Source organism: Myodes glareolus, chromosome 2 (assembly GCF_982192425.1).
Source record: "Myodes glareolus chromosome 2, mMyoGla1.1, whole genome shotgun sequence".
Taxonomy (NCBI): Eukaryota; Metazoa; Chordata; class Mammalia; order Rodentia; family Cricetidae; genus Myodes; species Myodes glareolus.
In genome coordinates this window covers 125,036,326-125,056,140 of record NC_142027.1, presented here as the reverse complement: position 1 = coordinate 125,056,140, position 19,815 = coordinate 125,036,326, and the positions used below count along the sequence as shown (strand labels likewise).

Genomic DNA, 19,815 nt, shown 5'->3' with positions numbered 1-19,815 from the left:
TCCTCCCAGCCACAAAAATAATCTTAAAGGTGTTCCTGGTGTCTGAGGAGGTCAGAAGAAGGCAGCAGATCCCCAGGAGCTGGGTTATGGATGGTTGTGAACCACTATGTGGGTGCTGGGACTGAAGCTGGGTCTTCTGCAGGAGCAGCAGTGTGCATAAACTTAGAGCCAGTTCTACAGCTCCAGGCTCTTTCCAAAACATCTACATTATTGTTTTATTATTATTGTCGTTGTTATTACTGCTGGTGGTATAAGTTGGTGCCTAGAGGCCAAAAGAGAGCATCTGATTCCCTGAAGCTGGAGTTGTGGGTGGTTGTGGGTTGCCTGATGTGGATTCTGGGAACTGAACTCTGGTCCTCTGAAAGAGTAGGAAATGCTCTTAACTGATAAGCCATTTCACCAGTCAACAGGAGTTTGAAAAAACAAGCAATCATTTTAAAGGGAGAAAAAAGATCATAGGATATAATCAATAAATCTTTGCAAGTTAAGATAAAAGCTTCCTTTTATGCATTATAATAGGTCATTCAAACAAATGTGCCACCATTAAAGTAAAATACAAAGCTTGCCACTGGGATGAAAAGTGTATTAGAGCAGCTAGCAGACATCCTGTGTACCAATATACATATGGAATCCAAAACTGTCATTTCTGAAAGATCAGCCCTCATTCCCCATGCTTAGGTCAGTAGAAATAATGCTTTATGGTTTGGGCCAGAGGTGCTCAGTAAACACTCTATTATTGGGAGCTCTAATCTCTCTGCATGCAGTGAGTGTGGGTAATGGATTCATGAGTGCTAGCTCTGTCTTTAGGAACATTATTACAGACTCAGCTCCTTTCTGATTAAAATGGAACTTGACAAATGTTCTTTCTCCTTTTTCTACTCATTGTGTTTCTAGCCTTTTACAGCAATGATCATAGTCTGTGCTAGCCTATTTCCCTGGCATCTTTCAAGCTTATTGGCAATGACAGGGGTGTTACTGGACTCTCAACCTTATGGTGCACACTCACAGGAAAACAGACTCTGTCTCTGCTGCAAACTTTCTGCTTCAAGATCTAGCATGAAAGTTATTTCCTAAGTAATTAGCTGGAAGGGCTTTACAAGACAACCGCACAGTAAGTAATTTCTGCTGTTCAAGACTATGGAGAGCTATGCATATTTTAAAAGAGAAGTTAATAATTTCACCAAACTCTCAAGTTTCTTCTTAGAACAACTAGACCAGAATAAGTACTCTTTGTTCTCAAATCCAACACCAATGCTATTTTCCATGTATCAATTAAATCATATCTTTGTCAATTTCCTTGTCAATTGATACTTAAATAAAAAACTCTATAGACATGGACTTGAGGGAGCTAAGGAGTTAGGAGATAAGATGCCACCATCTACAAGTAGCATGGCTATGTCCAGAGGCAGCATCCCTCCCTCACTGGTCAGTATCTGCCATTTTGTCTGAATTCAGGCTATCTTCTTCTGCAGATGACTCACAGGCTCTGAAGTTTGCTCTCAAAACTGCTACCTGGTCTAAGCAAAAAGAAAATGTTTCAAAGCAACCTTTGTTTTCTGCTAAAATGGCCGTCTGTTCACAATACCCAGCATAACTAGCGTGACATAAACACATACACAAATTCTATCCCAACCTTTCCCAACCTGTTCATATTACATTTTTAACTTTAAATTAGGAAGTTTCGGCAGCAGAGCATGAACAACACAATTCTGTGCATATGGTAGTAGCTAGTTAACTGTGCCGTCTTTGCAGACTATACTGAACAGTGTGGTATGCGCTGGTAGCAATCAGCCTTAAGGGAAATGCTGGCCCAGCATCTATTTGAAAGAGGGCTGACAACACCCTCACAAGTGCCTGCGAGTCTAAGAATCAGACCAGCTCACAGCTGTCACTGTTCTATGAATGTTTCAGCTGCTGTCCCAGTGGTCTTACTGCCCCAGGAAAAGAGATGGAAAGTTTTATATTTACAGTTGCATGCATCAAATACTATTGCTATTACAGTAAGATGAGCCAAATTTATTTGGTCCTGTTTTGTTCTATTTCTTGGGAAATTTGAGGCCCCGCAGCCCTGCTATGATAAAGAGCACAATGTGATTTGAAAGGTTCTAAAAATACCTCAGGTTTGCCTAGGCTCACTTGGAATGGTGGATGAGTCAACTACAAGTGTCAAATTTTGGTTCCTGATTCCCCGGGAACTGACAGCTGCAGCAAATCTTGCCAGGATTCCCTTATCTCCATGCTGCTTCTCTTTGAAGTCGTTAAAGAAGATTTCATAATCTTCCCTATTTAGCGCTAGGATTTCTGGTGGTAGCTGCAGAATGAAATGCTTGGCTGTGTTTAAAGCCACTTAGAATAGTATTTGACTAAGCACATTTTCCAAGTTGCTAAGCTTCCTGTGATGCTGAGGGGAAAAAGTGCAGTGGGCTGCAAACCAGGGTGACCTCTCAACCCATGGACCAAGGGAACTGTAACCAGAGGTTCATTTGTTGCTATGAAAAAATTCAGACCCAGAAGACACACATAAATTTGAATGAGCCCTGGGAACACAGTGTACAAGCTTAGGTTGTTGACTAAGAAATGGCAAAAAGCATACAAAAGAATTGACTACAGGTTACCAGATTAAATAGCAAATTTCAGTTTTTGATCAGGTACATAAAACTGTGAGAAAATAAACAGTCCAGGTTAGGGTGAAGAGTTACATATGACTAATTTTCTCAACTGAAGCTTGCAAAATAGTGCCAAGACATTTCTAAAATATTAATATCCTGATGACAAAAAAAAAACAAACAACTTTGACCTGGCAGATCTCTATGAGTTTGAGACCACTGTGGTCTACATACTGAGTTCCAGGCTGCATAGTGAGACCATTAGATATAGTAAAGGAAAGAAGGGAGGGTCAAAGTCCCATCTATTTAATGATTTTCAAACCTTTTTTTAACAGTAAAATTTTATTCTCAAACAAACTATTACTTGAAGTCCCAATATATCATTCAGATAAAACCAGAACTGGGGTAGCTGAAGGCAGAAGAGGGATGGGGACACGCCCCAGCTGTCTGCTGAGACACCCCTCAGACTCTGGTGTGAAATGCACTAACGAGACGTCTGAGCTTGATGAACGGCTGCACACACGAGAACCATGAATCACTCAAAACCCTTAAAAGTAACAGCAAAAACTGTGAATATAACCTAAATTATAAACATTTGAAAAATACCAAAAAGCTAACACCAAAAAGAAGTTTTAAATTCAAAGAACTAAATAGATAAAACTATTTCCATTGTTGAATAAACAAAACTACATTAGAATGTGTGAAAAACACATGGAGTTATTATTTTTAGAATCTACACATAGGTGATCTGGGATATTCTTTGCTTTCTCTTTTCTACTAACATGGAAAGACCTAAGACTTGTTTTCAGAAGCAAAATGCACAATAAACAAGGTACAATGCAACTCAAATTTCTCTGACTCACAGAGCAACATTATTTGTCTCTAGAGATAGACCTAAAATAGTTTAATCATATATTGTCAATTGTTTCTCCCTGGAAGGGTTGGGTTGGGGATGGGAAACAGTCCAATAGTAAATAGTCCAATTTTCATGCCACAAGAATCTAATCAGGGGGCTGGAGAGATGTCTCAGTTCTGGAGTTAAGAGCACTGGTCATTCTTCCAGAGAACCTGGATTCGATTTCCAGCACCCACATGGTGGCTAACATGCCTTTGTAACTCCAGGGGCTCCAACTCCTTCCTCTGAAATCCATAGACACCAGGTGTACATATGATGCATGACACACATGTTGACAAACACTCATACACATAAAAAAGTTTTAAATGGGTACAGTACCATCACAGATAAGCTCATTGGTGCTTCACTGAAATACATGTCTCATACTCTGATTACATTAACAAGATTACCATCACAAAGTATATTCCTACCACTGGACAACCATGCCAAAACTATGTTTTTGAAGACTGAGTCCATGGTAACTGCTCAGTGAACAGTTACTAAAATAATTCTTACCTGCACTACCGTACTTGATTCTGAATCTAGGTTATTTAGAAGTAGAAAATATTTCCTATTTATTTCTAATAGTTCCAGTCTGAGAAACACTGGTTTCAAATTTAAGCTGTAAAGTATAGTTCTAGCTTTCCAATTCCCCACTTAAGTGATAACAAAAACATTAAAGTATCAGGAACCAACACCCTGGAGCTTCTCCTACAGTCACTGGTGTTCTGAGAACTCCACAGGGACTAACGCAAACAGTCCTCAGTCACTGTGGAGACACATCTCGTCCTTGGATATCAAGTACTGCTGGCTACTGCTCTCATTCCACACACTCTGCACAGCCACAGTCTATAGCTGAGTGGGAAAAGAAGCAGACATTTGCCCAAAGCCATTCAGTTGATGAGTGATGCTCAAAGGATTGAATCCCAGAGCCCATGTTCTTAGCCCTCCCCTACACACTGTATGTTCCTCTCACATGTAAAAGCTCCTGCACGGGGCTGGAGAGATGGCTCAGTGGTTAAGAGCATTGCCTGCTCTTCCAAAGGTCTTGAGTTCAATTCCTAGCAACCATATGGTGGCTCACAACCATCTGTAATGAGATCTGGTGCCCTCTCTGGCCTGCAGGCACACATGTAGGCAGATATTGAACGCATAATAAATGAATAAATATTTAAAAAAAAAAAAAGCTCCTGCACACAATGATTACTCCACACGCTATATGTAATGGCACCCTGTTGCAGGATATTTGTTTGCACTGATATTCCGAGGCTGCCAATACAGTTTATTTTGAATCAGAGGGTGATTAGCAACTAGCAGAACAGGATTAGCCATAGAGGTTTTGGAGGACCCAGGAAACATCTAGAGACACAGGAAATAGCTGGGAGAGGCTTAGAAAGATTTGTAGGCCCTTTAGGATCATGGAATGAGACAGAGAGGAGATCATTGGTTTCTTCTGTGCTGCTTCTCTGATCAATCAGGTTTTTACCCCAATATCAAACTCCTGAGTTTTATTAATAATAGAGCAAAATAAGTACATGCTTCATCTGGCATCCAACTTGGGGGACGAGGTCATGCAGTAGCCACTCGCCACCAGCTTTGTAGTCGCAGCCAGCTCTATCACTTAGGCAGCCCATGCTCTCACTTTCTGCCACACAGGTTTCTCCTGCAGGTCCCCCTGCGTCGGCTCTTCAGGTGGCTCACTCCCTCTCGGGTAGCAGGCTTTCTCTGGACCCACTCCCTGGGCTGCTGCTGCTGCAGCAACAGCTCGGCTGCTACAACAGCTGCTCAGGCTTCTATTGCTGCTGTCACCTCTACACCCCTCAGCCCCGGCCCCCATGCAAGCAGCTGTAGGTGCCCTTAGCATGGCCAGCCCATGAAGCACAGTGGCAGCCCACTGCAGCCCCAGCAGCTAGTTTGGCTGCCTAGTCACCACTCCTACACACAGGACCCCCACTACAGCGGCCACACACATCACACAGAGCTCTGTCATCACCACAGTTGCCACTGTGGACAAACTGAAAAGTCATCAGATCTGGTGAGACACCTGGAATTCTTACAGAGGGAATTAGGTTTTATTTAAAAAGAAAAATCTTTCCAACATTAAGAATAGGGAATGTTGGGCTGGAGAAATGGCTCAGCGGTTAAGAGCACTGACTGCCCTTCCAGAGGACCCGGGTTCAATTCCCGGCACCCACATGGCAGCTCACAACTGTCTGAAAATTCAGTTCCAGGGGATCTGATACCTTCACACCAATGAACATAAAATAAAGATAAATAAATCATAAAAAATTTTTAAAAAAGAATAGGGAATGTTACAATGCAGGGAGTTAGGATTCTGTATGATTCCACAATGAATGGTTTATAATTTTAAAAAATGAATGAAGGAAGAACCAACATAGCTAGGATGAACATAATGTGAATTATAATTATAATCAATTTGGTAATCATATTTTATCCTTAAAATGGTGGTTTGATATCTGTGCCAAATAAAAAAATTGACTGATAAGATACAAGTCTTAGAAAAATCTACCAATGAAACTAAGAAAAATATTCACACAGACAGAGGAATTTAGAGCAGAACCTACCACACCATGGCACGTTGAAACTGAAGAGGAGAGGCCAAAGGTTATCAGAAAACCAACCTTAATTTATCTGGTTACCATACAAAAATGACCACCAGATCATAGGCACTTCCGAAGCTATATGGAAGTTAACTAGAATCCTGTAAAATTGTTAGTTTTGAGGAGACTTAAGGAAGCAGTCATTTCATATGCATTCACTCTGTGTGAAGCAGATGTTAAGTTCATGGGCAACTCGGGAACAGAATTATTCCCCAAGATAGAAAAGATTTAGCTACAGCAATACTGGAAGCTGACCCGCAGTTGCAATGGTAAACATGGTGGAAAGGTTCTCAGTGAAGGTCAGTCTGCTGATTTGCAAAGACAGTTTGTATTTGATGGTCACACCTTGACCCTATGTCATACAACAGCCTTCACTGCTTGGGACAGGGTTGAAGAATCAGGAAAGAGGACTAAAATCATACAAGCCCCAAAGAAGCATTTACTGATTTTTTAATTTTGCATCACACCATCTTGTACACATCTCCTACAGGAATTCTTACGCAGAGAGAAGATAGTATCTTAGAATGGATATCTTTTAAGACATAGAGTAAATATTAAAGACCTATATAAAAAAGTTTCTGAATTGATTCTGAAAGGAAAATGGACTTTGCTAAGTAACAGGAACAGACCCAACAGAACCTTGGTTCATTTTACTAATGCTGAAATTGCCTCATTATGGGCAGAAAATGAACATTGGCAAAAAGCTTGCAGTAATTTCTTGGGAGAGATTAGCATCAAATAGTCCAAAAGCAAGAGACTTCAGTTTATAAAAAGAATTAATTGGACTCTTCCTCACATTGTATGAGGAACACTAATTTCTGGAGCCCCTACATTCTATACTGATGCAAATAAATCAGTAAAGGCATGTTATAAGTCAGGAAAAATTAGTAAAGTGGCTCATGATTTCATTCAAAAGTCATAATTATATGCTATTCTCATGGTATTATTAGATTTTTCAGAACCTCTTAATATAGTTTCTTTCTCTCAATATGCAGAAAGAGTTATTTTATATATTGAAACTGCTGAACTTATTCCGGATGATTCAGAATTAACTTTGTTATTTTTTAAATTACAAGAAATAATCAAAAATAGAAATCACTCCTTGTATATAACACATATCAGATCTCATATGGGTCTACCAGGCCCTCTAGCACAAGGCAATGATGAAATTGATCAGCTATTGGTAGTAAATATGCTAGAAGCCTCAGAATTTCATAAGAAACACCATGTCAATGGCAAAGGTTTGAAGAAAGAGTTTTCTATCACTTGGTAACATGTCAAGAAATTATAAAGAAATGTCCTACTTGTTCTTTGTATAACCAAACTCCACTACCTGTGGGAAATAATCCAAAGGGTAATCAATGAAATAAAATTTGGCAATGGATATGTTTCATTTTGTGGAGTTTGGAAAATCAAAGTATGTGTACCATACCATAGATCTTCAGGATTTCAGAGGGCAACTGCTTTGAGTTCTCTGAAAAGACTGATTCTGCAACTACACGTTTATTAAAAGTTATGACCATTACGGGAATACCCATTTAAGAAAAGACTGACATTGCTCCAGCAGATGTTTCTAGTGAAATGAAACAGTTTTGCATATTACAACATAAAGCATTTTACAGGTGTATCGCACAATTCAGGACAAGCAGTTATAGAAAGATTTAATTGCATTTTAAAAGATATGATTAATAAACAGAAATAGATAATAAAGACCCCCCAGAGATAGACTACACAATGCTTTACTAACTTTAAATTTTTTTTTTTTTATATTTATTTATTTATTATGTATACAATATTCTGTGTGAATGCCTGCAGGCCAGAAGAGGGCACCAGACCTCATTACAGATGGTTGTGAGCCACCATGTGGTTGCCGGGAATTGAACTCAGGACCTTTGGAAGAGCAGGCAGTGCTCTTAACCACTGAGCCATCTCTCCAGCCCCTAACTTTAAATTTTAAAATACTAATGAGAAAGGAATGACAGCTGTGGAGAAACACTGGATAGTAGAAAACACCCTGTATACTTTAAAGATACATTGACCTCAGAATGGAAACCAGGATATGTGTTACACTGGGGAAGAGATTTTGCTTTTGTATCCACAGGAGAAGAAAATCTATGGATAATACCAAGATTAATAAAGATTATATTTGAACAAGAAGACCTCTTGGTTAGGAGAGGCAATAGTTCATCAAAAGCATGACCATTCTATCTAAACTAACTTACAAAACTAACAAAGGTCTTTCATGTGATCAGATATAACCTGCCAAAAAAAGAAACTCCTCAGAGTTAGGGTTGAGGCTGGATTTTGTTTTTATCTTTCTGGAAGATGAAAAGCATTCAACCAAGGAATCTGAAGAACTCTGGGCAAATGAGAAATCAGAGAAGAAGGTTGAAATATCAAGAGAAAATGTCCCAAGAAAAGAGATAAATTAAAATAATGGTATAGCACACTTCCAAAAGGATAAAATTTCATAAATCTTCCCAATTGTTTGTTTCTGCTGTTCTTTCTCTACAGACACATAAGGCAAATGGTCTTTTTGTAGTCCCAATTCAATGAAAAATTAAAGCTGGCTTTGGAGCTGGAATGTGGCTCTCTCCTTCTCTAAACCCAAGCATGCTTGTTAAAGAATATTCCCAAATCTCTGTCTCATGTCAGAAAAGCCACCTGATCTGAAATAGAAAAGCCAAAATTAAGGGACCATTCTATTGTCACTAATCTCATAACTCTTTGTTTTTATTTTGGCACTTTAAAACTTTTCTTAAGTGGATCTCTATGAGTTCAAGAGCTGGTTCCAGGATAGGCATCAAAAAAAAAAAAAAAAAAAAAAGAACCAACAAACAAAAAAAACTTTTATTAAAGCATAATATTATCTCAAAATTTATTCTCTTGTGATATTAATGTACTAACTAATCTAGAAATAGGCTTCATTTAACATCTTGTATGTGATTTTGGGTTTGAGTCTGAAGCAGGTAACTAGTAACTAAGTTTGTGCACCCAGTATATACTTAACAAATTGTGGTCTTTAACAATAATGATACCTTGAATATTGGCTGCATACAGATTTTAAATATTTACATTTTCTACAGTGAACCATAACCATTCCAGATAAACCTTTGAGGTCTCTAAGATGATGATGGGACCCTGTAACAATGCGCACACCTTTAATCCCAGAACTTGGGAGGCAGAGCCAGGTGGATCCCTGTGAGTTCGAGGCCAGCCTGGTCTACAAGAGCTAGTTCCAGGACAGGCACCAAAAACTACGGAGAAACCCTGTCTCGAAAATCAAAAAAAAAAAAAATTAATTCACCTGAATTGTGGTAATACCACTAATCTGACAAACATCACCCAAAATTATCTTTGGACTATAAACTGTTCTGAACAACTTCAAATGGTTACTTAAGATGTCCAGACTCATAGGGTACTCCAGTCAGGACTTCAGATAAGCCCTGCACTTTCCCATCACACTAAGACTGGACAACAGTTAGCTCTCCCAGGAATTGACCATTATCTCAGTTTTCTCAGGGTTCCCTAAAGATGCTATTGTCATTCAGACAACAGAAAGTAAATTTAAGAACATGACATCCACATTCCCAAAAGTTATAGTGGGTGTTTTCTCTCTCTTTCCTCTCTTCTCCTCTCCTCTCCTCTCCTCTTCTCTCTTCTCCCCTCCCCTCCCCTCCCCTCCCCTCTTCTCTTCTTCCTCCTCTTCCTCCCTCCTCCTTCCCTTTCTTTCTCTAAGATAGAGACTATGTAGTTCCAGATGGCCTGGAACTATGTAGCCCAGGCTGATCTCAAGTTGTTATTGGTCATAGTCAAGAAGGAAACTAAGCAAAGGAAATTAGATTCAGGAATCTCAATCTTAAAAGAAAAGGGACAGATACAGAAATAATAGAATAAAAGGGTATACTATTGAATCTACTTTTAAGCTAAAAAAAAAAAAAAGCAACTACTAGCCTCAAATCAAAGTATGGATTTTTGTATATTGATAAAATTTAAGGTTATTTTTGTTACACTGTATATATTTCTACTTTGTTCTAGTCCTTTTTTTATTGATTTTTATTGAGCTCTACATTTTTCTCTTTGCTCCCCTCCCTGCCTCTCCCCTCCCCTCTTCAATCCTTCCCCAAGGTCCCCATGCTCCCAATTTACTCAGGAGATCTTGTCTTTTTCCACTTTCTACTTCCCATGTAGATCAGATCTATGTAAGTCTCTCTTAGTGTCCACATTGTTGTCTAAGTTCTCTGGGATTGTGGTTTGTAGGCTGGCTTTCTTTGCTTTATGTTTAAAAACCACCTATGAGTGAGTACATGTGATAATTGTCTTTCTGTGTCTGGGTTACCTCACTCAAAATAATGTTTTCTAGCTCCATGCATTTTCCTGCAAAATTCAAGCTGTCATATTTTTCTGCTGTGTAGCACTCCATTGTGTAAATTACTACATTTTTCTTATCCATTCTTTGATTGAGGGGCATTTAGGTTGTTTCCAGGTTCTGGCTATGACAAGCAAAGCTGCTATGAACATAGTTGAGCACGTGTCCTTGTGGCACGATTGAGCATCCTTTGGATATATACCCAAAAGTGGTATTACTGGGTCTTAAGGAAGGTTGTTTCCTAATTTTCTGAGAAATTGCCACACTGACACCCAAAGGGGTTGTACCAGCTTGCATTCCCACCAGCATTGCAGAAGTGTTCCCTTTTCCCCACAACCTCTTCAGCATAAGTTGTCATCAGTGTTTTTGATCTTGGCCATTCTTACAGGTGTAAGATGGAATCTCAGAGTTGTTTAGATTTGCATTTCTCTGATGACTAAGGATGTTGAACATTTCCTTAAGTGTCTTTCAGCCATTTTAAATTCCTCTGTTGAGAGTTCTCTGTTTAGGTCTGTATTCCATTTTTTTAATTGGATTATGTGATCTTTTGGTGTCCAATTTCTTGAGTCCTTTGTATATTTTGGACATCAGACCTCAGACCTCTGTCTGATGTGGGGTTAGTGAAGATCTTTTCCCATTCTGTAGGCTGTCGTTTTGTATTGTTGACCATGTCCTTTGCTTTACAAAAGCTTTTCAGTTTCAGGAGGTCCCATTTATTGTTTCTCCCAGTGTCTGTGCTGCTGGGGTTCTAGTTAGGAAGTGGTTCCCTGTGCCAATGCGTTCAAGTGTACTTCCCACTTTCTCTTCTATAAGGTTCAGTGTGGCTGGCTTTATGTTAAGCTCTTTGATCTATTTGGACTTGAGTTTTGTGCATGGTGATAGATATGAGTCCATTTTCATTCTTCTACATGTTGATATCCAGTCATGCCAGCACCACTTGTTAAATATGCTTTCTTTTCTCCATTGGATATTTTTTGCTTCTTTATCAAAGATTAAGTGTTCGAAGATGTGTGGATTGATATCCAGGTCTTCTATTCGATTCCATTGGTCCTCCTGTCTGTTCTTATGTCAATACCAGGCTGTTTTCAGTACTCTAGTGTAACATGAAGAGGCCTGCTTGTTGGGGTTTATGTCCTGCCCAATTCCCCACAGCCGGCAAGCCCCAAAGAAAATCACACAGAGATCTCCATAAGTTATAAAACTTATTGGCTCTTTAGCTCAGGCTACTTATTAGCTTTTGTAGCTTATATTAACCCATTACTCTTATCTATGTTAGCCACATGGCTCAGAACTTTTCTCAGCGGGACAGCTCACATCTTGCTTCTTTGGTGGTCTTGGCAGAACTGCGGAGGGAGCTTCCTGCTTCCCAGAATACTCCTGTTCTTATCGCCCCACCTCTACTTCCTGTCTGGTTGACACACCTATACTTCCTGCCTGACCAATCAGTGTTTATTTAAAACATGATTGACAGAATACAGACAATTGTCCCGCACCACTATAGCTCTGTAGTAGAATTTGAAGTCAAGGATTGTGATGCCTCCAGAAGTTCTTTTATTGCCCAGGATTGTTTTGGCTATCCTGGGTTTTTTGCTTTTCCAAATGAAGTTGAATACCATTCTTTCGAGGTCTTTGAAGAATTTTGCTGGGATTTTGATGGGCATTGCGTTGAATCTGTAGATTGCTTTTGGTCATTCTTTAAGTTTTGAGTAATGCTTTAATAGTTGCATTTATTGTATCAGACTCGCAGTTAGAATGGAACAAATAATACTGATTACCAATGGTTAACCTCAAGCAACAAAAGTATTATTCTTCATCCTATTTCATAAAGTTAGCTCAAAAGTCACTGAAGGTGAAGCTGGACATGTTAGATAAAGGAATGAATAAAGCCCAGAGAGTCTTGTCTCAGCCTACTGTTTTCTTACTTGGCAGTTCAAGTGATGGCCATACCTAGGTCCTGACTCCTTACCTGTGCTCTTCTTACTCTTACAGGCAATTGCATTTTGTCCCAGCTCCTGTATCTTAACAAAGGTTGCTCATGTCCATATCTCATTTTGGACTTTGAAAAGTTCTTGAGTTCACACTGTGAAAAACTGGCAGTGTTCCTTCACTGTGCCAAACAAGTGACTTGTTCCCCTGCTGCAGATGATTTTCTCCAGTGCATCTGCATATGACCTGCCAGTGTGGTTTTTAGTCTCAAGGGGAAGTAGTGACTTTGAGAAGGCAACATTTGGTTAAAAATTTCCTTTGAGAACCATTTAGGGCTTGTTGGGTGGCCCCGGGCAACAGGAATGATGGGACTCTTAGGCTAGCATAGGCTACAGTATCTCAAAACAACAACAACCAAAAAAAAAAAAAACCCCTCAAAACCCAATTTCTTTGACTTTTAGCATCTTCTTCCAGATGGCTGTCAGACACAGCATATTTAAAATGATTCTTGGAAGCAGAACATGTGTTTCATGGCATCTTTGATGTGCAAGAAACAAAAAGGTTAATTACACATCAGTTTTGGTTACAGGGGCCTGTGCTGCTTGCTAGTGTAGTGTGTTTTTTTTTCCTAAGTGAAGGCGAATCTAACTGCTGTGACCACCATGCTTTGAATTCTCTATGCAAGCATGAGGTTTAAGAACCCAGTGGCAAACTGTAAGCCTTTGTTTTTGAGATATCATGTAGGGCAGGGGTATCTTATGGCAGACTAAGAATATTTTTTAAGTGGAAAAGATAGATTTGGAAATGCTATGGTCAACTTAATTTTTGCATAATGTTTGATCGAAACTAGAACAAATCAAGTAAATTATTTGGCAATTACCTAAAAGAACAGAAGGTATTGGGGAACATTATGCATAATTTTATAAAGAACAAATCTTGGTAGACCAATTTTATTTTCAACTTTGATAGAGTGATAGGCCATATGGGCAAAAGGAAGAAGTTTGTTCTCCTTAAAATTATGTAAGATAGCTGGCCTTCACTGAAGTTTCTTATCTGGTGTCACATGACAGTCACCAAAAAGAAAAACCAACTCATATTTTAAAAATTAATTGTCAGAGCATGTGGTGAGAAGGTGTGAAGAAATAATGACATGTTGGACGTGGTGGGACATGTCTTTAATCCCAGCACTCAGGAGGCAGAGGCAGGAAGATCTCTGAGTTTGAGGCCAGCCTGGTCTACAGATTGAGTTCCAGGACAGTCAGGGCTACACAGAGAAATCCTGTCTCGAAAAACTAAAAGAAAAAAAAAAGAAAAAGGAAAAAAAATAGTGGCACAAACCTGGGATGTCTAAATACAGCACTCAGAGTTTGAGGCAGGGAATTAGCCAAAAGTTTGAGGTCAGCCTGGGCTACATAGTTCCAGGCCAACTAGGACTGCATAGTCTCTATCTTAGAGAAAGAAAGGGAGGGAAGAGGAGGAAGGAGAGAGCGAGACAGAGAGAGATAGACAGAGAGGGAGGGAGGGAGGGGTGGTATAGTGTTTGTGAAAAGTGCCACGACTGAACCACAAGCAAGGCTGATCTTTTTGAGAACTTCTCGTGCAGAGCTATGTGCTAGATGTTTGCACACATGTGTTCTCATTATAAGAACAAGATTATCATTTCTGCTTTAGTTTAATGGCACTCAGGGAAATGTTAGCACTGCATAGCTAAGATTTGTACAGAGTAGAATCTATATTTCTGTCAACCTTGAATGGATTCATTGACTTTTCTGAGGAGTTTCCATCTGTAAAATGAAGATTATTATCCCTAGGAAAAGCACATTAAATAATTGATATCAAAGCTTCTGACCCTCCTAGGCACAGTCACTACGTAGCATGTAGCATGTAGCATGTAGCTGAAGCATTACTTACATTGTTCTATAATTAAATAAAACTTGGGGAGTCAGATATGGGAGAAAAACCTGATTGATCAGAGAAGCAGTAGAGAAGCTAATCACTAATTCTGCCCTCTAATTCAAAGTAAACTTTATTGTCAGTCTTTGAGTATCAATATGAACAAATACCCCACAACATTTCTCCCTTTTTTGTCTAAATAAAAAGGAAATGTTTTAACTTAACAGAGTAAAACTATATATAATAACAATTATTAAATATGAATTACATTCACAATGTTCAGTCCAATTGTATTTGGCAAATTTGGAGAAAATACTCCATTATCTATCCTGTCTTGGTGAGTTCAAGTTTTGTCCCTAATTCACTTTCTATCATGACTTCTATTACCAACCTAGAAATATCATTCTAGAAGACCTTAAAGCATTTTCTTAAATGAATGACTTAAGCTTTTACATATATCAACCTTATGCTCTTTGCATCTCTTTTGTGAGTTTCTTTTCTGAGTTTGGTAACAAGGAAAACTGTATAACTATCTAGTCTCCAACTTCATCAAGGATCACAAGAGGATATAATATTACCTGAGTAAACAGAAGAACAGAGCAAACAACTTCCCAAACTATAGAAATGAGAAGCATCTAGCTGCCTGGACAATTACCTAAGTTTCCTTTGCAACACTGGGGCATCCATCTTCAGCTTACAGGCCTAGAATAATGGACAGACTTTTATTTGAAGCAGGAATTTTGAAAGACTATCCTACCTTGTCTTGGCAAAGTTCGGCAGTCACCTTCTTTTGTCTCATACTTGTTCAATTTGGACAGCATACTATCAGCAGTCGAGGCAAGGCCAATGTTAATAAAACATCTTAAATGTCATATTCTGTATGTCTCTGAGGTAATTTGAAGACCATCTATCTAAAATATATATTTGACCTTGAAAACATATCTAACATGGCTATAAATTTGATTGTTATAGATAAATAACTACTAACTTGCATTTTTTTATTATCCTAATTAGTTTGTGATAATAACTTTTAAGGACTAGAACTTGCCTACAGAATGGGAAAAGATCTTCACTAACCCCACATCAGACAGAGGTCTGAGGTCTGATGTCCAAAATATACAAAGGACTCAAGAAATTGGACACCAAAAGATCACATAATCCAATTAAAAAAAAAAAGGAATACAAAAAAAATGGAATACAGACCTAAACAGAGAACTCTCAACAGAGGAATTTAAAATGGCTGAAAGACACTTAAGGAAATGTTCAACATCCTTAGTCATCAGAGAAATGCAAATCTAAACAACTCTGAGATTCCATCTTACACCTGTAAGAATGGCCAAGATCAAAAACACTGATGACAACTTATGCTGGAGAGGATAACATGGGGTAAAGGGAACACTCCTGCATTGCGGGTGGGAATGCAAGCTGGTACAACCCCTCTGGATGTAAGTATGGTGATTTCTCAGAAAATTAGGAAACAACCTTCCTTAAGACCCAGTAATACCACTTTTGGGTATATATCCAAAGGATGCTCAATCGTGCCACAAGGACACGTGCTCAACTATGTTCATAGCAGCTTTGCTTTTCATAGCCAGAACCTGGAAACAACCTAAATGCCCCTCAATCAAAGAATGGATAAGAAAAATGTGGTAATTTACACAATGGAGTGCTACACAGCAGAAAAATATGACAGCTTGAATTTTGCAGGAAAATGGATGGAGCTAGAAAACATTATTTTGAGTGAGGTAACCCAGACACAGAAAGACAATTATCACATGTACTCACTCAGGTGGTTTTTAAACATAAAGCAAAGAAAGCCAGCCTACAAACCACAATCCCAGAGAACTTAGACAACAATGTGGACACTAAGAGAGACTTACATAGATCTAATCTACATGGGAAGTAGAAAGTGGAAAAAGACAAGATCTCCTGAGTAAATTGGGAGCATGGGGACCTTGGGGAAGGATTGAAGAGGGGAGGGGAGAGGCAGGGAGGGGAGCAAAGAGAAAAATGTAGAGCTCAATAAATATCAATAAAATAAAATTAAAAAAACTTAAAAAAAATGCAATATTTTAAAACTTGTGAGCATGTCAGATGAGATCATTTTGATGAGTGCTGCTCAAACACATACCATTGACAGAGTAGTTCAGTGATATTGTCTTAGTTCTTTATGGAAATATATTTATCAACAAAGATGAAATTTTATTATCTATTTGATTCTGCTAGTTTTATTTTGTCTTTATAATTTAATACTTAAATAAATCCAATATAAATTCATTTAACTAAAATGTGAAAGTATTGGGGAGATGACTCAGAGCATGTATTACTCTTGCAGAGGACCTGAGTTCAAGTCCCAGCACCTACATCAGGTGGTTCAGAACCACCTGAAATTTCAGCTCCAGGGACTCCAACACCTCTGGTCTCTGCAGGTACCTGCAATCACATGCACACACCACATACACAACTTTAAAAAGGCAAGTGAAATTCTAGAATACTATCTCACAGAACATCAGTCTTTCGTATCTTATATCCAGAATGTTTCAACATTACCTCAAAAAGAATTAATATTTAATATTTCAGCTTTCAGTAAGTTTTACAAAATGAGATTAACTTCTCATCAACATAAATTTAAGAAAACTGAACATGTCAGTGACTTCACACAAAACCCCAGTATCATAACATTGATCCATGAGATGTCTCAGCTTACCTCGTCTCCCTTCAAAACCTCAGTGCCATCGAATTCCCGGGTCTGGTTGGTTTTTACTGACACTTCCCTCTCTAGGCTGGCTAATTTCTCCTTGGTCTCCTGAAGTTCCTCGGCCTTGGCCTCTTTTTTACGAGAAATAATGGATGCCTAATAGAATATTTAATATGAGAATAAAATAAGAAATATATTAGATTTTCTGTTATCTTGTGAAATTATCTACTTTTTGGAATTTTTAGCAATATAAAATTTCAGTATCAACTTTGCTGTTCCTTTTTTTTTTCTTTTTTTGGTTTTTCGAGACAGGGTTTTTCTGCAGCTTTGGAGCCTGTCCTGGAACTAGCTCTTGTAGACCAGGCTGGCCTCGAACTCCCAGAGATCCACCTGCCTCTGCCTCCCGAGTTCTGGGATTAATGGCGTGCGCCACCACCACCCAACAATCTACTGTCCATTCTCATGAGTTAGTATTTACCGTGGGCAAAATGTGTATTGTTAAACTCAAAACATTTTGAAAGACAAAATGCCGAGGAGAAAAAAATACTAAAAAACCAAATATGCAATAGTAAAAATATTCAAGCCTTGTTAAGTAACCCTGAAGGGCAATGAAAATACCTTCTAGGGAAGTACACAGAAGATTCCATCTACTGTTTGTCATAGGAAGACAATAAGAAAACCTATTATCAACCGGGCAATGGTAGCACATGCCTTTAATCCCAGTACTCAGGAAGCAGAGACAGGCATATCTCAGCCTGGTCTACAGAGTGAGTTCCAGGACAGGTTTCAAGCTACAGAGAAACCCTGTATAGAAAAACCAAAACCAACCAATCAAACAACCCCCCCCCAAAAAACCCCACTATTTTCAGAACTGCAAGGCAGTTTAGCTCACTAAAGTCAATGCCAATATTTAAAAAATGAAAAGCCAAGATATCAACTACATTTGGTACATTTAAAAGAGATTTTTAAAAAGGTATCTGTTATGCATATGTGTGTCTGCCTCAGTGTTTGCATGGCACCATGTGTGTTCATGAACTCATGGAGATCAGAAGAGAGCATCGAAATGGGAATTACAGGAAGTTGTCATCTGCCATGTGGGTGCTGGGAACTGAACTGGGGTCCTCCATGAGAGCAGCAAGTGCCCTTAACCACTGAGTCATCTCTCCAGCCAACAATTTATTTTTATTTGTGTGTGTGTGTGTGTGTGTGTTTGAGCATGTGTGCTTGAGTGTCATGTAGATGTGGATGCCCATGGAGACCAGTAAGCATTGAATTTAAATTTCCTGGAGCTGAAGCCACAGGCAGTTGTGAGCTACCTGACCTGGGTTCTGGGAACAGGGCTGTGGTCCTCTACAAGAGTAGCAATTGCTCTTAAATGCAGAGCCATCTCTTTAGCATTTTAATAAATAAGATGTAGGTCAAAAGTTAAATATCAGAGGGCTCCAGAGATGGCTTAGAGGCTAAGAGCACTGGTTGTTCTTCCAGAAGTCCTGAGTTCAATTCCCAGCAACCACATGGTGGCTCACACCATCTGTAATGAGATCTGATGCCGTCTTCTGGCAGGCAGGCATGCATGAAGACAAAACACTATAAACATAATATTTTTAAGTTAAACATCAGGATCATCAGAATTGTATGAGTTTACATAATCCAAGCATCTGCTCTTAAAGGTGAATGAGCATTTATGTGAGCTAGAACTCTGAAAAATTGCCTGCCTTCCTTTCTTCCATTGATTGATTGAGACAGAGTTTCTGTCTGTAGTCCTGGCCATTCTGAAGCTCACTATGGCTGGCCTTGAATTCACAGAGAGCTGCTTCCTTCTGGGTACTGGAATTAAAGGTGTGGACTAACACCTCTACACCCAGCCTTGGGGAATTTCCTCAGCTGAATCACAATGTTCATGTTTTTGAAAGCTATCAGCCAAATCATGGCATAGCACAAATAGCATAGAGTGAAACAAATGTGACAGAAGAGTCCTCTCTAGTGCAAGCCCTTTAAAATCTATTTTCTTAGTATAACCTATAAGGAAAAAGGGAAGCAATGAAGGTACGTTTTCTCATATGCAAGTATCCACATTAACAGACAAGGGAGTGAAGCAGCACTCTGTGTGGAACTGTGGTGTAGGCAGGTAATATAAATAGAAACTTTGGTCCAAGCTGAGGCAGATCTCACACAGTGAAGAAAGGCAAGTATCCCTCAAGATCAAAGTGCCCCGCATCTTCCTACATCCAATATTGTGTTGATGCTATTAATTAATTCCAACATACAAGAAGCAGAATTTGAAAGTTGGAACCTGTATATCATATAATCATATCTCTTGGAAAACGGGTAGCAAAATTACAGTTAACAAATTCTTTTTGGTTTGTCTTATTTTTTGACTTTGCCAGATAGGGTTTCTCTGTGGAGCTTTAGCATCTGTCCTGGAACTCACTCTGCAGATCAGGCTAACCTTGAACTCACAGAGACTCACCTGCCTCTGTCTCCCAGATTGCTGGGATTAAAAGCATGTACCACCACCACCCGGCAATGAATCAATACTTTGATCTGAGAGTGTACACATATTTTGGCCGTATTTTGACTTACACCTCCTAACATAAACTTGCCATTTAGAAGACAGACTTCCACATTCACAAAAACAGGCACCCCACATTTCAAACTCAGCCTTCCTAGTGTCTGCTACTTCTTTGTTATAACAGGGGATTAGCACTGACAGAAAAGCCTTTGTTCTTTACTTCCTCCTCACCTTTCAGATAACAGCCTTCCCCATAAACTACAGACTTAAGTAAGTGAGCCAAGAGAAAGGCCTT

General features: G+C 39.0%; 1 protein-coding gene across 3 annotated transcripts in view; it reads right to left on the bottom strand.

Moving 5' to 3' along the window:
- Positions 1 to 19,815, bottom strand: part of Ift81 (intraflagellar transport 81) — a 72,945-nt gene that overhangs the window by 31,068 nt on the left and 22,062 nt on the right. For all 3 annotated transcript variants that reach the window (XM_048447358.3, XM_048447356.3, XM_048447360.3), the window contains one exon: positions 17,018 to 17,164. In XM_048447358.3, coding sequence (XP_048303315.1) covers positions 17,018 to 17,164 — 147 coding nt within the window. The remainder of the gene's footprint in view (positions 1 to 17,017; positions 17,165 to 19,815) is intronic.